The sequence below is a fragment of the Argentina silus genome (assembly GCF_951799395.1).
Source record: "Argentina silus genome assembly, chromosome: 12".
Classification (NCBI taxonomy): domain Eukaryota; kingdom Metazoa; phylum Chordata; class Actinopteri; order Argentiniformes; family Argentinidae; genus Argentina; species Argentina silus.
The window spans coordinates 13,451,196-13,469,647 of record NC_139666.1 but is presented as its reverse complement, the minus strand read 5'-3'; the positions used below and the strand labels follow the sequence as shown (position 1 = coordinate 13,469,647).

General features: G+C 47.8%; 1 protein-coding gene across 1 annotated transcript in view; it reads right to left on the bottom strand.

Annotated features, from left to right (window-relative positions):
- The window catches only part of clasp1a (cytoplasmic linker associated protein 1a), a 58,778-nt gene that overhangs the window by 15,094 nt on the left and 25,232 nt on the right, over window positions 1–18,452 (bottom strand). The window contains exons 9-22 of the mRNA XM_083681252.1: window positions 9,819–9,962; window positions 9,550–9,626; window positions 9,233–9,325; window positions 8,839–8,984; window positions 8,295–8,430; window positions 8,079–8,149; window positions 7,920–7,979; window positions 7,396–7,473; window positions 6,876–7,043; window positions 6,060–6,106; window positions 5,763–5,936; window positions 3,222–3,329; window positions 1,762–1,923; window positions 205–363 (exon numbers count right to left, since the gene is read on the bottom strand). Of these exons, the coding sequence (XP_083537378.1) occupies window positions 205–363; window positions 1,762–1,923; window positions 3,222–3,329; window positions 5,763–5,936; window positions 6,060–6,106; window positions 6,876–7,043; window positions 7,396–7,473; window positions 7,920–7,979; window positions 8,079–8,149; window positions 8,295–8,430; window positions 8,839–8,984; window positions 9,233–9,325; window positions 9,550–9,626; window positions 9,819–9,962 (1,623 nt within the window). The remainder of the gene's footprint in view (window positions 1–204; window positions 364–1,761; window positions 1,924–3,221; window positions 3,330–5,762; window positions 5,937–6,059; window positions 6,107–6,875; window positions 7,044–7,395; window positions 7,474–7,919; window positions 7,980–8,078; window positions 8,150–8,294; window positions 8,431–8,838; window positions 8,985–9,232; window positions 9,326–9,549; window positions 9,627–9,818; window positions 9,963–18,452) is intronic.

Below are 18,452 nucleotides of genomic sequence, written 5' to 3'. Positions count from 1 at the left end.
AGGAGAGGAGAGGAGAGGAGAGGAGAGGAGGAGGGCTGATCCCCAGAGGCGGGAGGTATGGGGTAATCTCCTGGAGGTCCTGGAGTGTACAAGCAGGCTAGGGTAGAGAGAGGAAGGACTGAGGATCTTGGGGCGTGGCAGGGCAGGGCTGGGCGGGGCTGGGCTCGCCCACAGGCCTCCTGTCTGTTCTAGACCGGTACTCACCCAGAGGAGTGAAGCCCCGAGCGGGGCTGGTGTCGCGGCTGCTCTCGCGACTGGTGTCGCGGCTGCACCCCTGACTCATGCTGGGGCGGGGGATACGGCTCCGGGCTAGCGTGCGGAAGGGAAGAGCGGCAGGAAGAACAGCTTTACCACACAGCCTGGCTGTCAGGTCAGAACACAGGTTAGGTGTTAGTGAGGCCTGGGCTGGGTGAGAGGAGGGCAGAGTGGAGGTGAGGATCAGGTCTGGACTCAGGGTCGGGGGATAGAGACTGGTGGGAGTCCAGTGCAAGTGAGATTATTAGACATTCAAAGCTGTCAGTTTTTACATGGCTGTGTTATTTCATGAGAAGCATTAGATTGCCTGTGAAGAGATTACCAGTTCCATCATTTGTAATAACAGATATACAGTATATACAGTATAAACACACACAACTTCACAAAAGTAATTATTGGATCATTTTGGAACTAAAAGAGGGTAAAAAGTCAAACCACCAAAATAAATGAAACACAAAATCACTGTTACCAGCTTATTAGTGATCACGTTATAACAAAAATATAGACAAAACACGGCTGAAAACAAAATAAAACGTAAACTCAAACACATTTTTTAATACAAGATTTTGAAGATTTCAAATTTGGTTTCACTGTCAAATGAACTAACTGCGTGATATCAAACTGTCACAATTAAGTGAACTCTGATTTCATAATGTTGAATTTTTCCCATGGACAGGTATAAAAAGGCAGCCCTCCTAAACAGAAAGGTGATGGCATCTTTCATCACAGACTGACAAGACAGACAGGGTGACCTCAGCACAGAGTCAGACAGACACTGAGAAGAAGCCAAGATGGAAGGAGCTGGTTGGTCAGCCCTGACATCGATGAAATATACAGGCCAATCAATCACAGTTGATACGACTGAGGGGAGGGGGTAGTGACTCAGACTGACACGAAGCTCATCCACGGACTCATCCTTTTCCCTGAAAGTGGAAGTACCCCCATCGACGTGTTCTGCCTGGAAGATGTGATGCTAACAGAGGGGAAATCCCTCCAGGAACATGGAGTTTTACCGGGATGTGCTACTTACCCTGAGGGATTCTACAAGTAAAGGACGGACTATGATCATTCAGCATCCTTTACGGAGGCCCTGTCTATTCATAAGACGTTCATCTAGGATTCTAGTGTGACCCATTTCAGACTTAAACGGTACTACATACATGACAATGATGCGCGCCAATGGTCGTTACAAGTCTTGAAAGTTTGTGTTTACTTGTGTTGTGTTTCAAACCCGGACACCGAGATAACGTGCCGGCGTGTTTCAAAGTATGAGATTATCTGTACAGCACTTAATGAAGATAGGAGTGAGCAAGCGACCTATCACTGTGTTGTGCAATGTGTTTTGACACATGCGTGTGTGAGGTATGTTATTCATCAGCATGTGTGCTGTATGTTGTAAGCAATGTGTGTGTGTGTGTGTGTATGGGTGATATTGTGTGTATGTACAGTATGGATCTGATGGTGTGTGCAGCCTGTGTTGAGTTATGGCCACACCTATGGCCTTACCTATGCCCAGCCTGCTGGGACTGGTCTCGCGGCTGCAGCCTTGGCTCCGGGGGACCCTGGTCCTCTTGTCGGCGGGGGTGGTGGTGGCCGAGAGCGTGGTTCTGTGGACCCTCCCGTAGCTGTGACCCAGCAGCTTCCCCGGGGAGCTGGAGCGGCTGCCGGCTGTAGGGGGGACACACAAGGCCCACGGTCAGAGGGTGCCGACAGGACAGGGACAGACAGGACCCACGGTACTGGACCCCCTTTTAGATGGGTCACAGCGACGCAACGCTCCATGGCATGCAGGGAGGTTTCTGTCACGACTCAAAGCTGAATTCCCTATACTGATACTGTCTCTTTATAGGGAACATTGCACTGGCTTTTATATTTGACTCACTATGTTGCTTCAATAGCAGTGGTTTTATAGTATAGTGAAGTCTGAATATACAGTACACAGGGTGCCACTATCATGGTTAAGTGCCCCTCAGTGATGACATTCTCCATCCTACTGTACCCAGACGTGCTGCAGATTCACACGGTTAGCACAGACATGGGATTTCAGCTTTGATGGGGTAGGGACAAACAGCTCGATACAGACAGACAAACAAACAAGGTGGGTTTCATCCAGGTTCTAACTGGGCTGTGGGAGAACATACCAGAGTACGACAACAACAACAACAACAACAACAACAACAACAACAACAACAACGAAGACAGTTCAGACAACCTATACAGACAACAACTGACACAACATGGCAACATGTAACAACTGACATAAAAACAACACAATATGTTGAGGTGAAATCCAAAGTGCTTTCCAGACTGTGAAAAAGATAATAATAACAATAATACAAGCACTTGTAGTTGGTGAATGGAGCATGCTGGTGTGAAATGAGGCTTGAAACTAAAAGATGACATGACATGCAGACCGCAGAGTTCTGCGGAGCACGGGGAGGCTTGGCTCTGATTGGATGAAGTCGGGCCTTACCACCGGCAGTGGGGTTAGCTGATCTGGATCCTGGGTTATGGAAGCGAGCCGCGGGACAGGTGAAAATAAACCGGTCAATGTAACAGAAGTGTTTATCCAGCATGCACCAGGCCAGAGGTTAACTGTCTGTGCATGTTACTCGTGCATTAACCATTGATGCCTCTCCTCGACACAGATACAGGAAATAAAACACACACACACACACACACACACACACACACGCGCGCACACACACACACAACCTGTAAGAGGGTGCACTAAAAGTGACTCCAGTTCCTTCAGGACATTGAAGTGTTATGAAAGACATCACACAAACGAGAGAAACTCGGGAGCACGTAGTATGACCTGACACCAACAAGCAGGCCATACTGAGGGTGTGCATGAGAGTGAAAGACTGGGAATGACAATGTGGCTCCTCTGTGCTCAGACTGTGTGTGTGTGTGTGTGTGTGTGTGTGTGTGCGAGGGGGGGGGGGGTCTGTCTGAGTACTTACGCTGGGACTGGGAAACCACTTTTGCCCGGCTGCGCCCCCTGCTGTCTGTGACAGTGGGGCTGGCCCCCACGTTACTCCCAGAGCTCTGCCTCCTGGTACGCACACGACCTGGACGCAACAACACACGGAGAGAGACGGACCCACAGGGAAAGTGAGATAAGGCCACTGCACATTACACCCAGCTGTGCACCACTGTTCACCACAACACCAGACATTGAAGGAAGAAAAATCATATTTAAAAAGACGGTGATAACCTTGGTGAGTGGAGAGAATCTCCTAAAAACACAGGGAGAGACAGACAGACTGAACATCTCTGCATTCACACATTCTCACAAACACTTCCTCATTCAGGGGCTCCGTCAAACATGCAGTGGGATCTGAAAACGTTTGTCTGACTGACGCAACAAGCAACAACATCATGACCTAACACAACTAGCATTGGAGTACGTCCAAGTGTGTCTTCCACATTTATTAACATTGGATTGAATTGCCACTCTCATACTTGATGAGATGCAACCAAGTCATGTTCCTGAAATGCCAGCTAAGACTGAGACTGGTAAAAAAGGAATTGGGGCCATTCAGATGTTGTCTGCTCATTTTGGACTGTAATCCAAAAAAAGCTCCATTTTTTTATCAGGCGTCTCTAATTTGAGACTGAGGCGCCCAGGCGTGTCTGGCACCTTGGCCAATAATGGGTCTCATCACAGTCCGTCTTCTACTGTGACCTAATTCCATTGGAGGATGATTGACAGGCCGGCATGAGTGGGAGAATGTAACACTAGATAGACATACATTCCCCCACAGAATATGAAATAGCCCTTAGAAAACAAAGAGTCGACAACGTGTTTCACTCTGAAATCAAGACAATGAGATAGTACCGAGGGACTCATGTACAAATAGGGAATAAGACGTAGATCACTATGAGGGGAAGCAGTAAAGCAACCTCTGACCCCTTATTCAGACCACTCCCAAACAACTGAGGCAAGTCTCACTGCGTGCAACAATCACTTTCACACACATACCACAGGGTCCTCCTGTTCTGGGGTGACAAAATAGGCATCTAATCACTGTCATAATCAATGAGTATAACGGCATGTTGATGAAGAGCACAGCGTAGGGTGGGACCTCTAGGATCAGGCCATTGCAGTGCCCAATAGGTTAAACATATTCAGAAAGACAGGGTTTACTACAGACATAAAGAGATGCAGACATCCAGAAGGGGGATGATGACTGACATGAAAATCTCTACAGTGAATCTCTACAAGTCGTAGACAGTGGGTCCACTCTGATTCCCATGCTCTCTAAGTGCCCTAAGCCTAACTTAAGATCTGCGCCCATAACTCAAACATTTGGCGTAAAATGCCTGATTTACATGAAGGAAAGAGTTAGGCACGCAGTTCTCAAGTTATGATTCGGGTCTAAATGATGAACACCATAAGGTAGCATACAGGAATTGCTAACCCTTTCTTGCAAAATAAAAGCAGAGGAAGAAAATTATTTAAAACGAATATGACATTCTAGACCCGATCTTGAGGTGCATCAAATGATGGTTTAAGGTACAGGGGACACTAGTTGTTAGGAAGAAGGTACAGAAGACCATGCAGACAGTCCATGCAGTTCCACAGATGACCACCGGGTACGTTGGAGTGTAAACAGACGTAAAGGAGGAGTCAGGACAGACAAGAGTCAGGAAGGGAGGGAGAGGGCGGGAGGAGGGTCAGCCGTTAACAGCCCCCGACAGACGCAGAACACACACACACACACACACAGACACACACACGCACACAGACACACACACACACACATCTTACCATCAGTTTTACCGGGCGTGCCGTCTTTAGGCATTTACAAAGGCAGAGGGGGCGGCGAGTGGGAGGAGAGGTATAGAGGAAGACATTAGTACCAGTTAGGCAGGAGAGTGAGTGTGTGGGAGAAAGAGGGCTTATTAGTCATGGTCATTAGATCCACAGGGACGCTTTGGACAAGAACCAAGGAAGACACTGGTTCTCATTTTCGCTGAGATGATAGTACCTAATTGCACAGTGATGAGAGCGATTGGAAAGTTTGTCATCAGATATGGATCATTGGTTATCATAGTGCATCAGCTACGGATCATTGGTTATCATGGATTTGAAAGTGAGTAAAAAATAAATAAATCATGATCTGCTAGTTTACGAGGGAAAGTCTGAAAAACGTGTCCTTTTGTCTGTTCCTCCTCACAGCACAACTTAATGATATCTACAGCAGCCATCAGATATATTAATATCCCAGCTTTGGCCATAAAAGCCAGTGATTTTCATATCTTTTTCTAAATTTCCTAATTAAAAGTTTGAGAGATGACTTTTTCTAGAATTGTGATTCCTGTGGTCATAACATTAACAAAGTGCTGGCTTGACGTGGTGGGGCTGGGCTTGGGCCCTGTATAGATATAGATAGTACAGACCCTTAGGAGGGGGGGGTAGGAGGGAGTGCTGGGTGGTGTAAGGGACCCTGGCCGTAGAGAGAGCGTGGACAGTGAGGGGTGTTGAGGTGGAGGTTTACCTAGAGAGGCGTAGGACCCTGGGGGCAGGGCTGCGGCTGAGCTGAAGGGAGATGCGGAGGGCACAGTGGAGTGGCGGGATTTGGCGCTGGCCGCGGCGTTCACGTCAATGTCACTGCGGGAGCGCTGGAGGGAGCCGCCAGGATTTGACGACACCCTAGAGCTCACCATCTTACCTGGGACGAGGGTTCGAATGTCAACACCTCAGAAATAGCACATACATAAAAACCGGTGACATGGAATGAATACATATTGAATGACATTTCACGTTGAGGAAAAAAAAACTGTTGTTCTCTTACCCCTTGTCATGCTGCCTCCTATGACACCCTTGACAGACAGGGGGCGGCTGAGGAGAGAGGACCACAGGTAATTACTATCTGAGGTTATTACAACCCCGCATCCCTGTGTGTCAAACCACCCCTCCATGAGAGAGCAGGGTGTGGGCTATCAAAGGACTTGAACTCAACCCCTAACCATGACCCCTATCTATACCCAACACCCCTCTTGATTGGTTAACTTGGTCATTTGTGAGCGAGTCTGATCTTCAACTGTCTCAACTGTTGATGTTCAGGGGAGGTAATAAGACATAAGCATGGGTCTGGACACTAGCGCAGGGCTTACGTCCCCCAACGATGCCAGGAAAGGCCTCCTCAAAGAAGGATGACTTCACTCTCTCTAAACACTCACTCATCATCACAGACGCTACTCTGATGCATCAGATACGGATCATTAACTCGTTAAACTAAATGAATAAATACAAATCAATCTCAGTGTGCACTGCATACCCCATCTGCTAATGATTACCAATGTTGTTACAATTACAGACAATGAGGCAGATACATTAGGGGCATCTTCAAATCAATGTTTAGATAGCCTTTTAAGACCTCTTTCCACATCATCACCAAATGCATCGCTAAGATGTTACAGTGACCCTGTTTTCAATCCCACAACAGCTGACGTGTTAAACAAAGGGATACTATGACGATATGATGAGTTGTGAGTGACGAGTAGACAGCTATAGACATCATATTATCTGCTGAATGGGGCCCTGCTTTGGGGAGTGGAGGGTGGAGGGTGGAGGAGGATGGTGATGCTACGGAGGTGGGGTGTCTCACTTGAGGCTCTCCTGGGAGCTGGAGGAGGAGCGGTCCGACTGAGGGAGGGACACGATACTGTCAGAACTCTTCAGGTGGGACTGGAGGGCCTTCTGATAGGTGGACTCCAGAGCCTGGAAGAGATGCTCGGCCTCCCGGCTGTAGTGGCCATGGAAACCCCAATAGCACCTGTGGGTGAGGGAGGGACAAAGACATGGTCAGAGGTCACATTGGGGGGGAAAAACGCCTCAATAATCAGTACACAGACATGATTTTACAGCCAGAGAGTTACGTCACCACTAAAGAACATCAGTAATACAAGGCAAGAGTACTGCTTTGGAAAACCCTTTAAGACACAAACAAATCTCAACTTTACTTTACTAACTTTATTGACTATAGTAAAACAGATGCTACAACAACATCTTGTTATCAAGATGGACAGCTCAGACATTCATAAATGAATACTCAACGCACAAAAACTGCTAAAAAGGTGAGAGAAACTCTCACTAATTCACCAGTTAAATATTAAAATGGAACTTACCTTCTGGCAACAGATCTGGCCTCCGAGTCGGCATCATGTATCCCTTTCTTGACGGTCTCAGTCAGAATAGCCACGTGCCTGGGGTAGTACGGAAACATCACTTCAGAAACTCAAGACGGCGCCCTCTTCCCTGAGACTGCTACTTTTCTCTCCCTCTCTCTGTCTCACCACTGTCTTCTCCACTTCTACAGGGGAAGTGGCCACACAGCAGGCTGGTTACATGCCTTTTAAACTCTCCACAGAGGCTGCCATGGCAACGGCAGAGACGCACCGCCGAGGGTCTGATGGCTCATTCCAGGCTCATCAATTTAAACTTGCGAGAAGGGCTCATCAGCCGCCTATCCAGCCAACACGCAACAACTTAAATGTCACATGTGAGAGTAAGAGAGAGAAATAGAATGTGCTGCAGTCTCCCCCCCAGCCCCCCCACCCCCCCACCCCACCCCACCCCTGTACAGACTGGATACAGTAGTAGCATGTAGTAAGACTTTCAAGAGAGTTTCAACTGATAGAAGTGTCCTTACCTCTCCAGTGTGTGTGTCTGCCACTCTAGTAATAAGAGTTCTAAAAACTCATAACAGCGCCTGGAGGAAAGACAAGAGTTTACGTGTCACACAAGAGGGGAAAACCAGGAAAAAAGGCTTGGTTCAGCTTCACACAACAGACGACCCGCGGGTTCTTACCTTCTGACAGCCACAGCTTTAGACGTGCAGTTACTGGTGATGATGGGGATGAGACGTGGGTAGTGTGTGAACTGGAAAAGGAACACAAAGACATCATGAAATAGTTGCAGTTTCACTCCTCGTAGAGAGAGAGAGTGTATGTGTGTGTGTGTGTGTGTATGTGTGTGTGTGTGTGTGTGTGTGTGTGTGTGTGTGTGTGTGTAACACAGCTCTTACCCGCAGGATTAGGCGTATGGTGGCCACCCCAGATGTGGCCATGATCTTGGCACTGTTGGGCACCAGGTTGAGGAGCGTGGGCATGACGGTCTCTGCACAGTGGTCAAACTTGTTGCCTAGCAAATATGACAGATGCCTGACCAGAGAGAGAGAGAGAGAAAGTGAGAGAGCGAGACAGAGAGACACAGCAAAATCAATAGACAAAAGATAGATCTATAGACCAAAGACAGTTCAGAAAAGCCATGGTAAAGTGGTGAAGGTGGTAAAACAGTGGTGACATTAACGGGAGGCACCCGCCTGGCCATCCATCACCCTGCCGCTCTTTCACTGTGTCTCTGTTCCACCTCATCACAACTACATTAGGACAGGATGACGGATGTCACAACTAACGACTGTGGACACCTCCTCTCTCCCACTACACCACACATTTTCATTCATTTGAGTTTTAGTGTGTTTACTCTTTTTTGTGTCAATATAAAAGGTTGATTCTAAATAAAAAACGATTCTTCTGGGGGGGGGAAGGGGGGGGGGGGGGGGTCCTTACCCAAGAGTGATGCAGGCCTCTCTCACCACCGTGGAGCGCAGGTCTTTAGCTGACAGTTTCAGCGGGGCCTCCATGAGGCGGAGCTGCTGAGGGAAGCACTCGTACTCCAAAGCTCCAGCCAATAGGAGAGAGCGCATTTTCTTCAGCTATAAGAGGGACAATGCAACAAAACAACAAGAGTTAACCTCGCCGCTAGTCATTCAGAACCAAGGTTTCCCACCGTTTTACCTCCAACATTCCTACTGACACATACAGTGTAGGGCATATACAGTAAGAGGTGGTAAACATGTCCAGTAGATGACAAAATTAATAATGTTGTGGTCATATAAGATGTTTGACTGATGGCTAAAAGGGAGAACACTGGTCAGGTTATTGTCTGAGCTCAGCTCCTTACAGCGACGACTCTGTGTTCCCAGTCATGTTTGTCATCGTTCAGCACCTCCCGGAGCTTGGCCATGTTGTCTTCCAGATCTCTGTTGGAATGGATCTGTACAGGAGGAGACAGACAGACAGACAGACAGGGACACAGATGAACACAAGGACAGTTGATGGAGTTGCACTTTCAAGTGAGGGTTGACAATGGAACATGGTGTGCGCCCCCCCCCCCCCCACACACACACACACACACACACCTGCGTCGCCAAAACTACACTGATACTGACCAGTATGGACGATATGCCGCAAGACAATGGGGTGTGTGTGGTGCAGTACCTGGATAGACGGAGCATCCTCAAAGGCCTTCATGAAGTCCTCCTCATCCACGGCACCAGCACTGGCCCCCTCTTTACCTGAGGGGAGAGACAGCCACATCATTGCAACAGTTAGCACATGTAGCCTATTGATTGACATATTTGTTAGGGGCTTGGCATGTGTTGGTTCTGCAGCAAAGACACTTTTAGGAGATAATCTTGTTTTATCTGATCCAATGTTGAATGTCATTCCTGTGAACAGCGGAGGTGCTGACTGCCTACGGTCCTCACCTGCAGTCTTGGGTGCCGTGGCTGAGCTGGGCCTGCGAACAGACCCCATGGGCACAGTCCTCCTGCCACTAGGGGGCGCCTTGGAGGAGGAGGAGGAGGAGGACCGGCCCCCATCCACAGAGTCCTCATCGTCAAAGTTCTTATCTGCCGACACAGAGGGAGAAGAAGAAGAAGAGCCATGTTAATCCTAGCGAGTGGGAGGGAGGCGTCCGTGTAACGCCCAGGGGACCTCTGCTCCCCAGGGTCAGAGTGTGCGTGTCTGACCGCGTCCATCTGCACTGAGTGTGTTTAATCTGGATTCTCAGTGTTACACAAATACAGAAAGCCGCGCTGTCACCTTTCCAATTTTTCAGTTCACATAAGGGATTATCTCAAACAAATATGATCCTGGAGAGCTGCCCCCACGCAGCATTATTATAGAGCGCTGCTTAAAAAAAAGCAACAATATAGATATCTATATATATACTTCTCTGCAACTATGTGCACGTCATAACAACTATAAAACAAACAAGCAATGGATTCCACGAAAGCTTCGTACAGTCTGACCTATGCAATTACAGGGACGCCACAAATGAGACACCACTATTCAGAGCCCTCTCATAAATCAAGGCAGACAAACACCTCCAGGAACAAAGCAACAGGCACTGAGAGTCAAACGCCCCGCTCCCAAAATCACCCAGGGCTGAGCCCTGCATTTCTACCCCTCACCCCTCCTCCTTCTCTCATCTCACTCACAACCCCTCTCCATCACTCCATCCCCACTACAGACTGAGACTACTACCATGCCGTTACTAAGAAGCTGATCCCACTGCTGAGACAGACACACGCACACGCACACACACGCGCACACGCGCACACACGACAGAAGCACAGACAGAGAGACAAAGAGGCAGACAGGGAGACAGGGAAAGGGTGTGGGAGAGAAAAAGGGAGGACAGGAGAGGGGGAACAAATAGATGCGAGAGGGGGATCGCATGACATTGACATATGGGGTTGTGTGAGAGGGATGGAGAGAAACACACCAAACACAGAACAATAGGGTGAGGAGGAGACAGATAAAAAGGCAGCACTCTTACGGCCACAGATCTTCTTGCATACCAGCTTCCTCAGCATGATCTCTGTCACGCGCTCTAAAGCGCTCCCTCTCCAGTCATCTGCATCAACAGTGTCTGTGTGTGTGTGCGCATGTGAGAGCGGAGAGCGGACGTGTGTGTGTGTGTGTGTGTGTGTGTGTGTGTGTGTGTGTGTGTGTGTGGTGTGATCAGCCCTGCTACACCAGCTCCCCCTTCAGCCTTCTCTCCGAGGTGAGCTGTTAATCGGAATGGTGTCAAACAGCAGTGTGTGTGTGTGTGTGTGTGTGTGTGTCAGCAGGGACACTTCTGGCCACAGAGGGAGGGGCCAGCAGCAGTGAGGTCACCTCCATCAATTGTGTATTTAGAGCGTTTGATGTGAAAAAAACAACAACAAAATAGCCTGCCGTGGTCATCGGAGCATGACAATGGCCTAATCAATTTACAGTTCTCACTCTGCTTTAGTTGATGTGAAATTGCATTGTTCCTTTCATTTTGTTAGGCAGAAACGGGCACAACATTCACCACAACACTACGGGAACCCTAAATGACGCTCTCTCTCTGTTTTCCCCTTTAGCTTAGCATGCTGTGAGACAATCACATCACACTTGTCTCTCCCAGACACGGTGCCTTTTTTGGTTTCAACAAAAGCAGAATATGTGCGCGCTGCTTTGCCTCAGGAGTAAACCTGGTGCTCTAACATCACACAGACCCTGCCTCTCCAGTCCCTCTGCTCTGGCATCACTCACACCCAGAGCTACTGAGACGGTGAGAAGAAAGCACAGACGGTAAAACAAACCTCTCATGTATGCGTGCTCAAGGCTGTGCCTTATTGCTGTGGGTGGGGACAGACACTAGCTATAGCCCCCCTGGCTCTCTAGCTCTCACTCCCATCTGTGTTGGTTACTGATGAGAACAACAGTATGGGGGCTAGCTACTGTAGCATTAGCGTTAGGAGAACACCCAGTGTGCAGGCTAGCGTTGTACCAACGTTGTACAGGGAGGGGACAGGGAGGGGACTGCTGCTGCTGCAGCATGTGAAACGCCTCAATCCTCTCCCATCAGTAACGGCAGCTTTATCCAAATAGCATCCATCATAATTTGACACTCCCAATTGTTCTTCGGGTGATCTTTCAATAATTAAAATGGATAGATTATTAAGATTAAGGGCCGGTTTCACAGACGAGGCTTAAGCCTAGTCCTGGACTAATTCACACTTTCAATGGCAAATTGCCACTGAGGACGCTTTTTAGTCTAGGGCTAGGCTTAAGCCTTGTCTGTGAAACCGGCCTTAAGAGTTTTAGAGTGTTAAACTCTGTTTAAATACAGAGCATCTGACAACAACACATACGAGATCGCACAACCAAACAGCACCTCTAAACCAGGGTTATTTGCTGGAACACCTTTGTAAAAGAGCAAATACGACCATCCATTTAGCAGTGTATTGATTGCACCAGTCAACGCAGCACTTGATCAAATGCTGACACAAATGTCGAGCTGATTTATCTATGCAAGGGGAGCAATTAGCACACCATGAGACATACGTTGGTGTGTGTCACACACCAACGTGCACATGCGCACACACAGAATAGGTCTTCTCTTTGGATACTAGCCAGGTCATAATCTCAAGCCTGTGGCAGGGGTCGTGTTAGAAATCCCCAGCATCTGCCATCATGACATCATGCCTACCCAGAGGATTTGATTACTGTTAGCTGTGCTGTATGTTTGCGTGAGTGAAGGCCTGTACTGTGGGATTAATTCACATTGTATGGCCTACCCCTCATGCTGAATTCTCACAAGGGAGGCACTGATGGGAAGATGTAGCCTCAGGTAAGATCATGATGATTCTTTACTGATGATGATACAAGAGGAATGATGGTCATGAAGGACTGGCCTGACCTGGCTCCCTCTACTGGTTAAAGTGACACATTGCAATGTCAGCCCTTATCTAGCTGACAAGAAGTTGCCTGCAGTACAGTTGCAGTATACATTTTAATCACCTATACAATCCATCACTTCCTAGGTAGGAAATACATTGATTGATACTTCCTTCCTTATTGATCATATGGCACTATCCCTAATGCTTCAAGCCAAAAAGTGATGGATTGTATACTACACAGTCTGTATCCGTCAGGAAGTTCAACAGTTCACGTGTCAACCACAGTCCAACTCACTGAAAAACCTGACCAAAAAAGCAATGACCCCATTCTGAGTGGTGAAGTCGACAAAAACAACCAGCCAGACAGCTCAGGCCCAATATAGCTCAGAGCTCAGACCACAAGAATGTCACTGAGAATTGTACGGCCAAACAGAGATTATGTAGGCAGACAAAAAGAAAAGAGAAATGAGGGAGAGAGAGAGAGAGAGGAGGAGTAAGGGAGACAGAAACAGGGTCACTATGCCTCTGGGAAACAGGAAGGCGTATGATTGCCCAATGACGTATGATTGCTTGAGTTGCTTCAGAGGCAGCACTGGAATGCCAAAAACTTCAACAAAAATGACTTGCAGTTATTTGTTTTACGAATGTTGGAGTGATCTGATAAATGGATAACGCTAATCTTAGGTAAGCACAATGGCCCTTGGAACTGCCACCAAAACACCTCACCATCACGGCCAATGTACTGCCATTACTGCCACACTACCCAGTGAATCCACTAGATGGCAGAGCACCCTGTGATGCTAGCAGGCATCTTGGCTGCAGATACTCTCATTCCAGTATCCTTACTGCGTGGCAGTAAGGATGCAGTACTCGTAATCCCTGGGCAGTGTATTTTAATATTGGGGGATTGCTGAAGCTCAGGCGATGCCTAAGCTGCAGGGGGAGAATAAAGGGTTCCTGACTCAAGCGTGTTTCTAGGCAGGCCTCTCCTGACTCAGACTCAGGGGTGTTTTGAGGACTCAGCTGAAGTGTTGTTGTGTGTGTGTGGGTGTGTGTCTGACTCTCCAGCCAGCAGCTTATATAAGTATAAGGAAGGACTAATGTTCAGCACAATGTCACATCACAGAGGAATCTCATTATGCTGACAATGTAGAGTAAACAAGGACTCATCTCATCCACAACAACCTACCCATACAGCTCTCTCTCTTTCTCTCTGTCTCTCTGTCTCTCTCTCTCACTCACACACACACACACACACACACACACACACACACACACACACACACACACACACACACACACACACACACACACACATACCTCAAATGACACTGAATAATACCATGACTAAAGCTTTTGACAATGTTTTCTCTATAACTGCTTCTGCTGTTCCATAATCCATAAAGGAATTAAATCCATGTGATTCTGATGTGGTTTCCTTCACTACCCGCTAGGGGAGGAGTCTGCACTCTCTGTTGCCATGGCAAAGCTGTCATTGAAAAGCTTATGCAGGAGATGACTTTCAACACTCCTCATTGGTTCCTCGTACTACACAGAGGGATGACCCTGGTCAGCTTCAGTCAGCCAATCACAGTGGGGGCGGTACAGTGGCCTTAGTGGTACACACAAGTTCACCTTACTTTTTACTGGCAAATCATGATGGAGAATCATCTAATGGAGAATCATCTAATGCAGAATGCCTTCCCACAGTGCTTCAAATGACCCATTAATATACACAGATCAGCACTGCTGCCAATTAGAGACAGTCAACGCCAACAAAGCAAAACTGTCTTCCACGAGGAGGAGGTAGGTAGTCCCTAAGGAGCATCTCTACTCGTGGGATCTCTCTTGCTTAAGGGGCATTGGTGATTGGCTACATGGTTGCCAGGGTGAGCAGACAGTACAGAGAAACCCTGGAGATAAGGACACAGTCAAAGTATTCATCCCAAAAGGCGTAGGTTAATATTGAGGATGGTGAACAAAGTGGTACACTGTCACTGTGGCAGTCAACAGAACACTGTCTCTTCTCTATACAATAGCCTATTAGTGCAAACGACATAACTCATAACATCATATTAATAAACAGTCAAAAGTTAGAGGAAGCTCTTTCCTTGAGCTCCACACACAGGGGATATTTTGAGCGATGACATTCACGAAGACCTCAACCTGACGGCCACTGTCGGGCAATAACCGGAGTTAATGTCATCACACGCTAACCGCTTTGGTTCAGCCTCTCCTTCTATGACAAATGGGACAAATAAGGCTTGATCTCGGAAGGGGAAAAACACAAGGCTATAACATACCAGGGAGAACAATAACCATTCATTGCAGAAATATTATCATAGCAGAGAGACACATTTGTACTGGGACCGGAGACGGGCCTCTCAGTACCCCAGGGCTTCTGGTTTGTTCTGAGAGGAATGTCTGTTTCAATCTGACCTCATTAGGACTAAACAAACAGCGGTCAGCTCCTCCGAACTCAATGTCTCTCTCTATCTGAGGTCCCAATGAGGAGTCAATGAGGAGGTTGAGATGAAAAGATGACACACTGAAGGGTATTGTCAGTGTTAACTGAACGCTGATAGAACGTCGAGATATCCCACAACACTTGTGCAAAGCGAGACAGAGACGGGTGGCCTCGAACTTATTCGGTAACAGCTTCTGAGCTTCAACACTCAGCATGACTTTGAGAAGTGCAACCAGGACAGGGAAAAAAGGTGTGTGCGATAAACGTACGAAACCATATTCATCATTATTTTCTACTGTTTTGACCGTATCATGTTCTCAGCAACATTAATAATCTCCATATTCTAAATATTCTTCATCTCTAGGAGTGGCAGCAGAGTGAAGCTAATGGCATCAACAGCTAGTTAATGTGAATGTCTCACAGCTCCATTTATTTCTGATAGGAGAGGTGATGAGAGAAAGGCAATGAGCCTGAATCAGAGGCCATTTCCTCCCGGCAGGCAGGCAGGCAGGCAGGCAGGCAGGCAGGCAGACAGGCAGACAGGCAGGCAGGCAGACAGGCAGGCAGGCAGGCAGGCAGGCAGGCAGGCAGGCAGACAGGCAGACAGGCAGGCAGGCAGGCAGCAGAGGGATGATCAGAGAGATAAAAAGAGAGAGAGAGAGAGAGACAGAGGGAGAGGCAGAGGCAGATTCCCAGAGCTTTGACTGCTTAGGGAGGAGAGAGGGAGTAGAACAAGACCTGTATCCAGAGATTCCAGAACCTCCTCCAGCATCAGAAGCATATGCAGCACAACTCCAGTAGGCTGCCTTCTGCTCGCTTGCAGTTCAGATGCGTTCTCACACGTGGGCTTGGGAATGTGGAACACGAGCCTCCGCCGGCTCCATCACACACACACACACACACACACACACACACACACACACACACACACACACACACACACACACACACACACACACACACACACACAGGGACTCTCTCACACACACACAGACACTGCACAGAAGCCAAAAGAACATGTAAACACCATCTAATAACTGACAAAACAACACACGCGTAGGCACTCTTTTAAGTGTGCATGTATCAACAGGCCAACTAGAATCAGTTGAACTGTTTTCTCTTACGGGGGGCAGACCAACCTTCAGGCAAGCGTTGGCACAGTCTCCCCTGGCCTGGCAGAGGGTACTTTAGCCTCTTATTCTGCCCTGAAAGACATCCATTCATTATCAGCCTCACGTGGGCAGACAGCTATTCACACAACTCACTTGGCACTTTCATGGGCAGAGTCTGAGGAGGACAAAAGGTACATTCAGGGACTTTTGTGTCTCTCTCTTTCTGTCTCTGCAATCAAAAGCCTCCACTAACATGCTCATCTGTGATGCATAAAACAAAACAAACAGTCACTTCATTCAATCACTTCTTCTTATCTAATAAAAAAAAATAAACAATTGCCCTCACCAGACCCTCTGAGGTCTACTTCTCACTATTGGTTTCAAACTGTACTTGGTCACAACACTGTAGGCAAAGAAGTGACCTTTAAAAAAGGTAGCAGTCTTCCATATACCTCTCGCTCCCTCCCTGGAGCATTTGAAAGTGCTGTTAGCTACAAGCATCCCTTAGTAGTTCTTGAACTTGGCCTAAATGTTTGGAATTAGGCTCGATGACCAGTTACTCACACTGGACCTGTGGCATAACGTACTCCCTACATACACAGCTGCCCAGAGCAGGCCTCTGTCAGCACCTCCCCTAGCCCATCCTGCTCCAGTGACCTGACCGCTGGTGGAATAGTTTCCTCATGGCCCAGGAGGTTATTAATAATCTTGAGAGAAGTCATTAACCCGCACGTCATTCACAAACAAGTCACCTCAACTCTCTGCCATGACAGGATGGAGGGGGGCCAGGGAGGGCCGGGGATAGACTTGGTGATCATCTACTGGCCGTAGCGTGTCTGGGAGAGATAAAGCACCCAAGCTCCTTATCAGGTCAGCTTTTCCTTTCAAACTGTTCTCCCTTGAGGGAAAAAACAGCTATAACGACAAGTCGAAACCGGCTTGACCCGTACTTCATTTAGCTTAGTCACACACAGTCATACACTCTGAAAGGCCTATGAGTCAGTAGCCAGCGTTAAGTGCAGTTGTTTAGGCCAATTCCCTGGAGGAGTTGGGTTGGTTGTGCTGTTTTGAGAGAGTAGCACTAAATTCGACCTGGCATCACAGAGTAGGAAAGGCAGAGTCAGAGGTGCACCATCTCGCCTGGGCAGATCAATGCACCATGCTATAACACCGTCAGCAGAAACCCTCCTTACTGAAGCCAAGTGTTTACATAACAGTGCTGTCTGTAACACACACACACACACACGCACACACGCACACCACACACACACACACACACACACACACACACACACACACTTCTGCTGTACCCAAACAGACCTGATGCATTGACTGCATGTGTGACGCAGCTTGCACACAGTGGTCCTCTGAGTGTGTGATGCGATTAAAAGCCTTTCTTTGATATTCTACCCGCTCTCCCACTCTGTGGAGTTAACTGCCTACTCCCCGGTCTCTGCCGTCTCTTTAAACAGCTTCCAGAATCCATGCCCCTGCAGTGGGCAACATAGGACACACACACACAGCCACAGCCCCCTAAGGCAGTATCACCCACCCACACACACAGACACACACACAAACCTGCCATTCCAGAACATGTACAGCTGACACATGACATGTAACCCACACACACACACACAGAACTGCCATTCCAGACCATGTGACACTAGCAGCTGACACATTTGAACCTTTCCTAGCTATGAAAACAAGGGTAGGTGACACACACGCTAAGTACATATCTTTCCCTGCAGTGTTTACATAACACACACAGAGATGAGGAGGTACAGAGAAGACCTTGTAAAACACAAACAGCCTTCACATTAGGCAACATACCATAGCACCCCCAGGTTTGGCATAACAAGGACACATTCTAGTTGCATAAATAAAAGCAAAAGGACCGGCTGGCGCATCTAGGATTCATCTTTATATTCACAGTTTGGACAGGACTGGCTGTCGGCCATCAGCAAGATTTATAAATACCTCTATTTGAGTCATCTTTGCATTATGTATATGACTGCAGCTATAAATGGTCCTGTACTAAAACCCAAACAGCCCTGCTATGGAGAGACGTCATTAACTGCTGGGTAGACATCGCAGGAGGGGAACTCA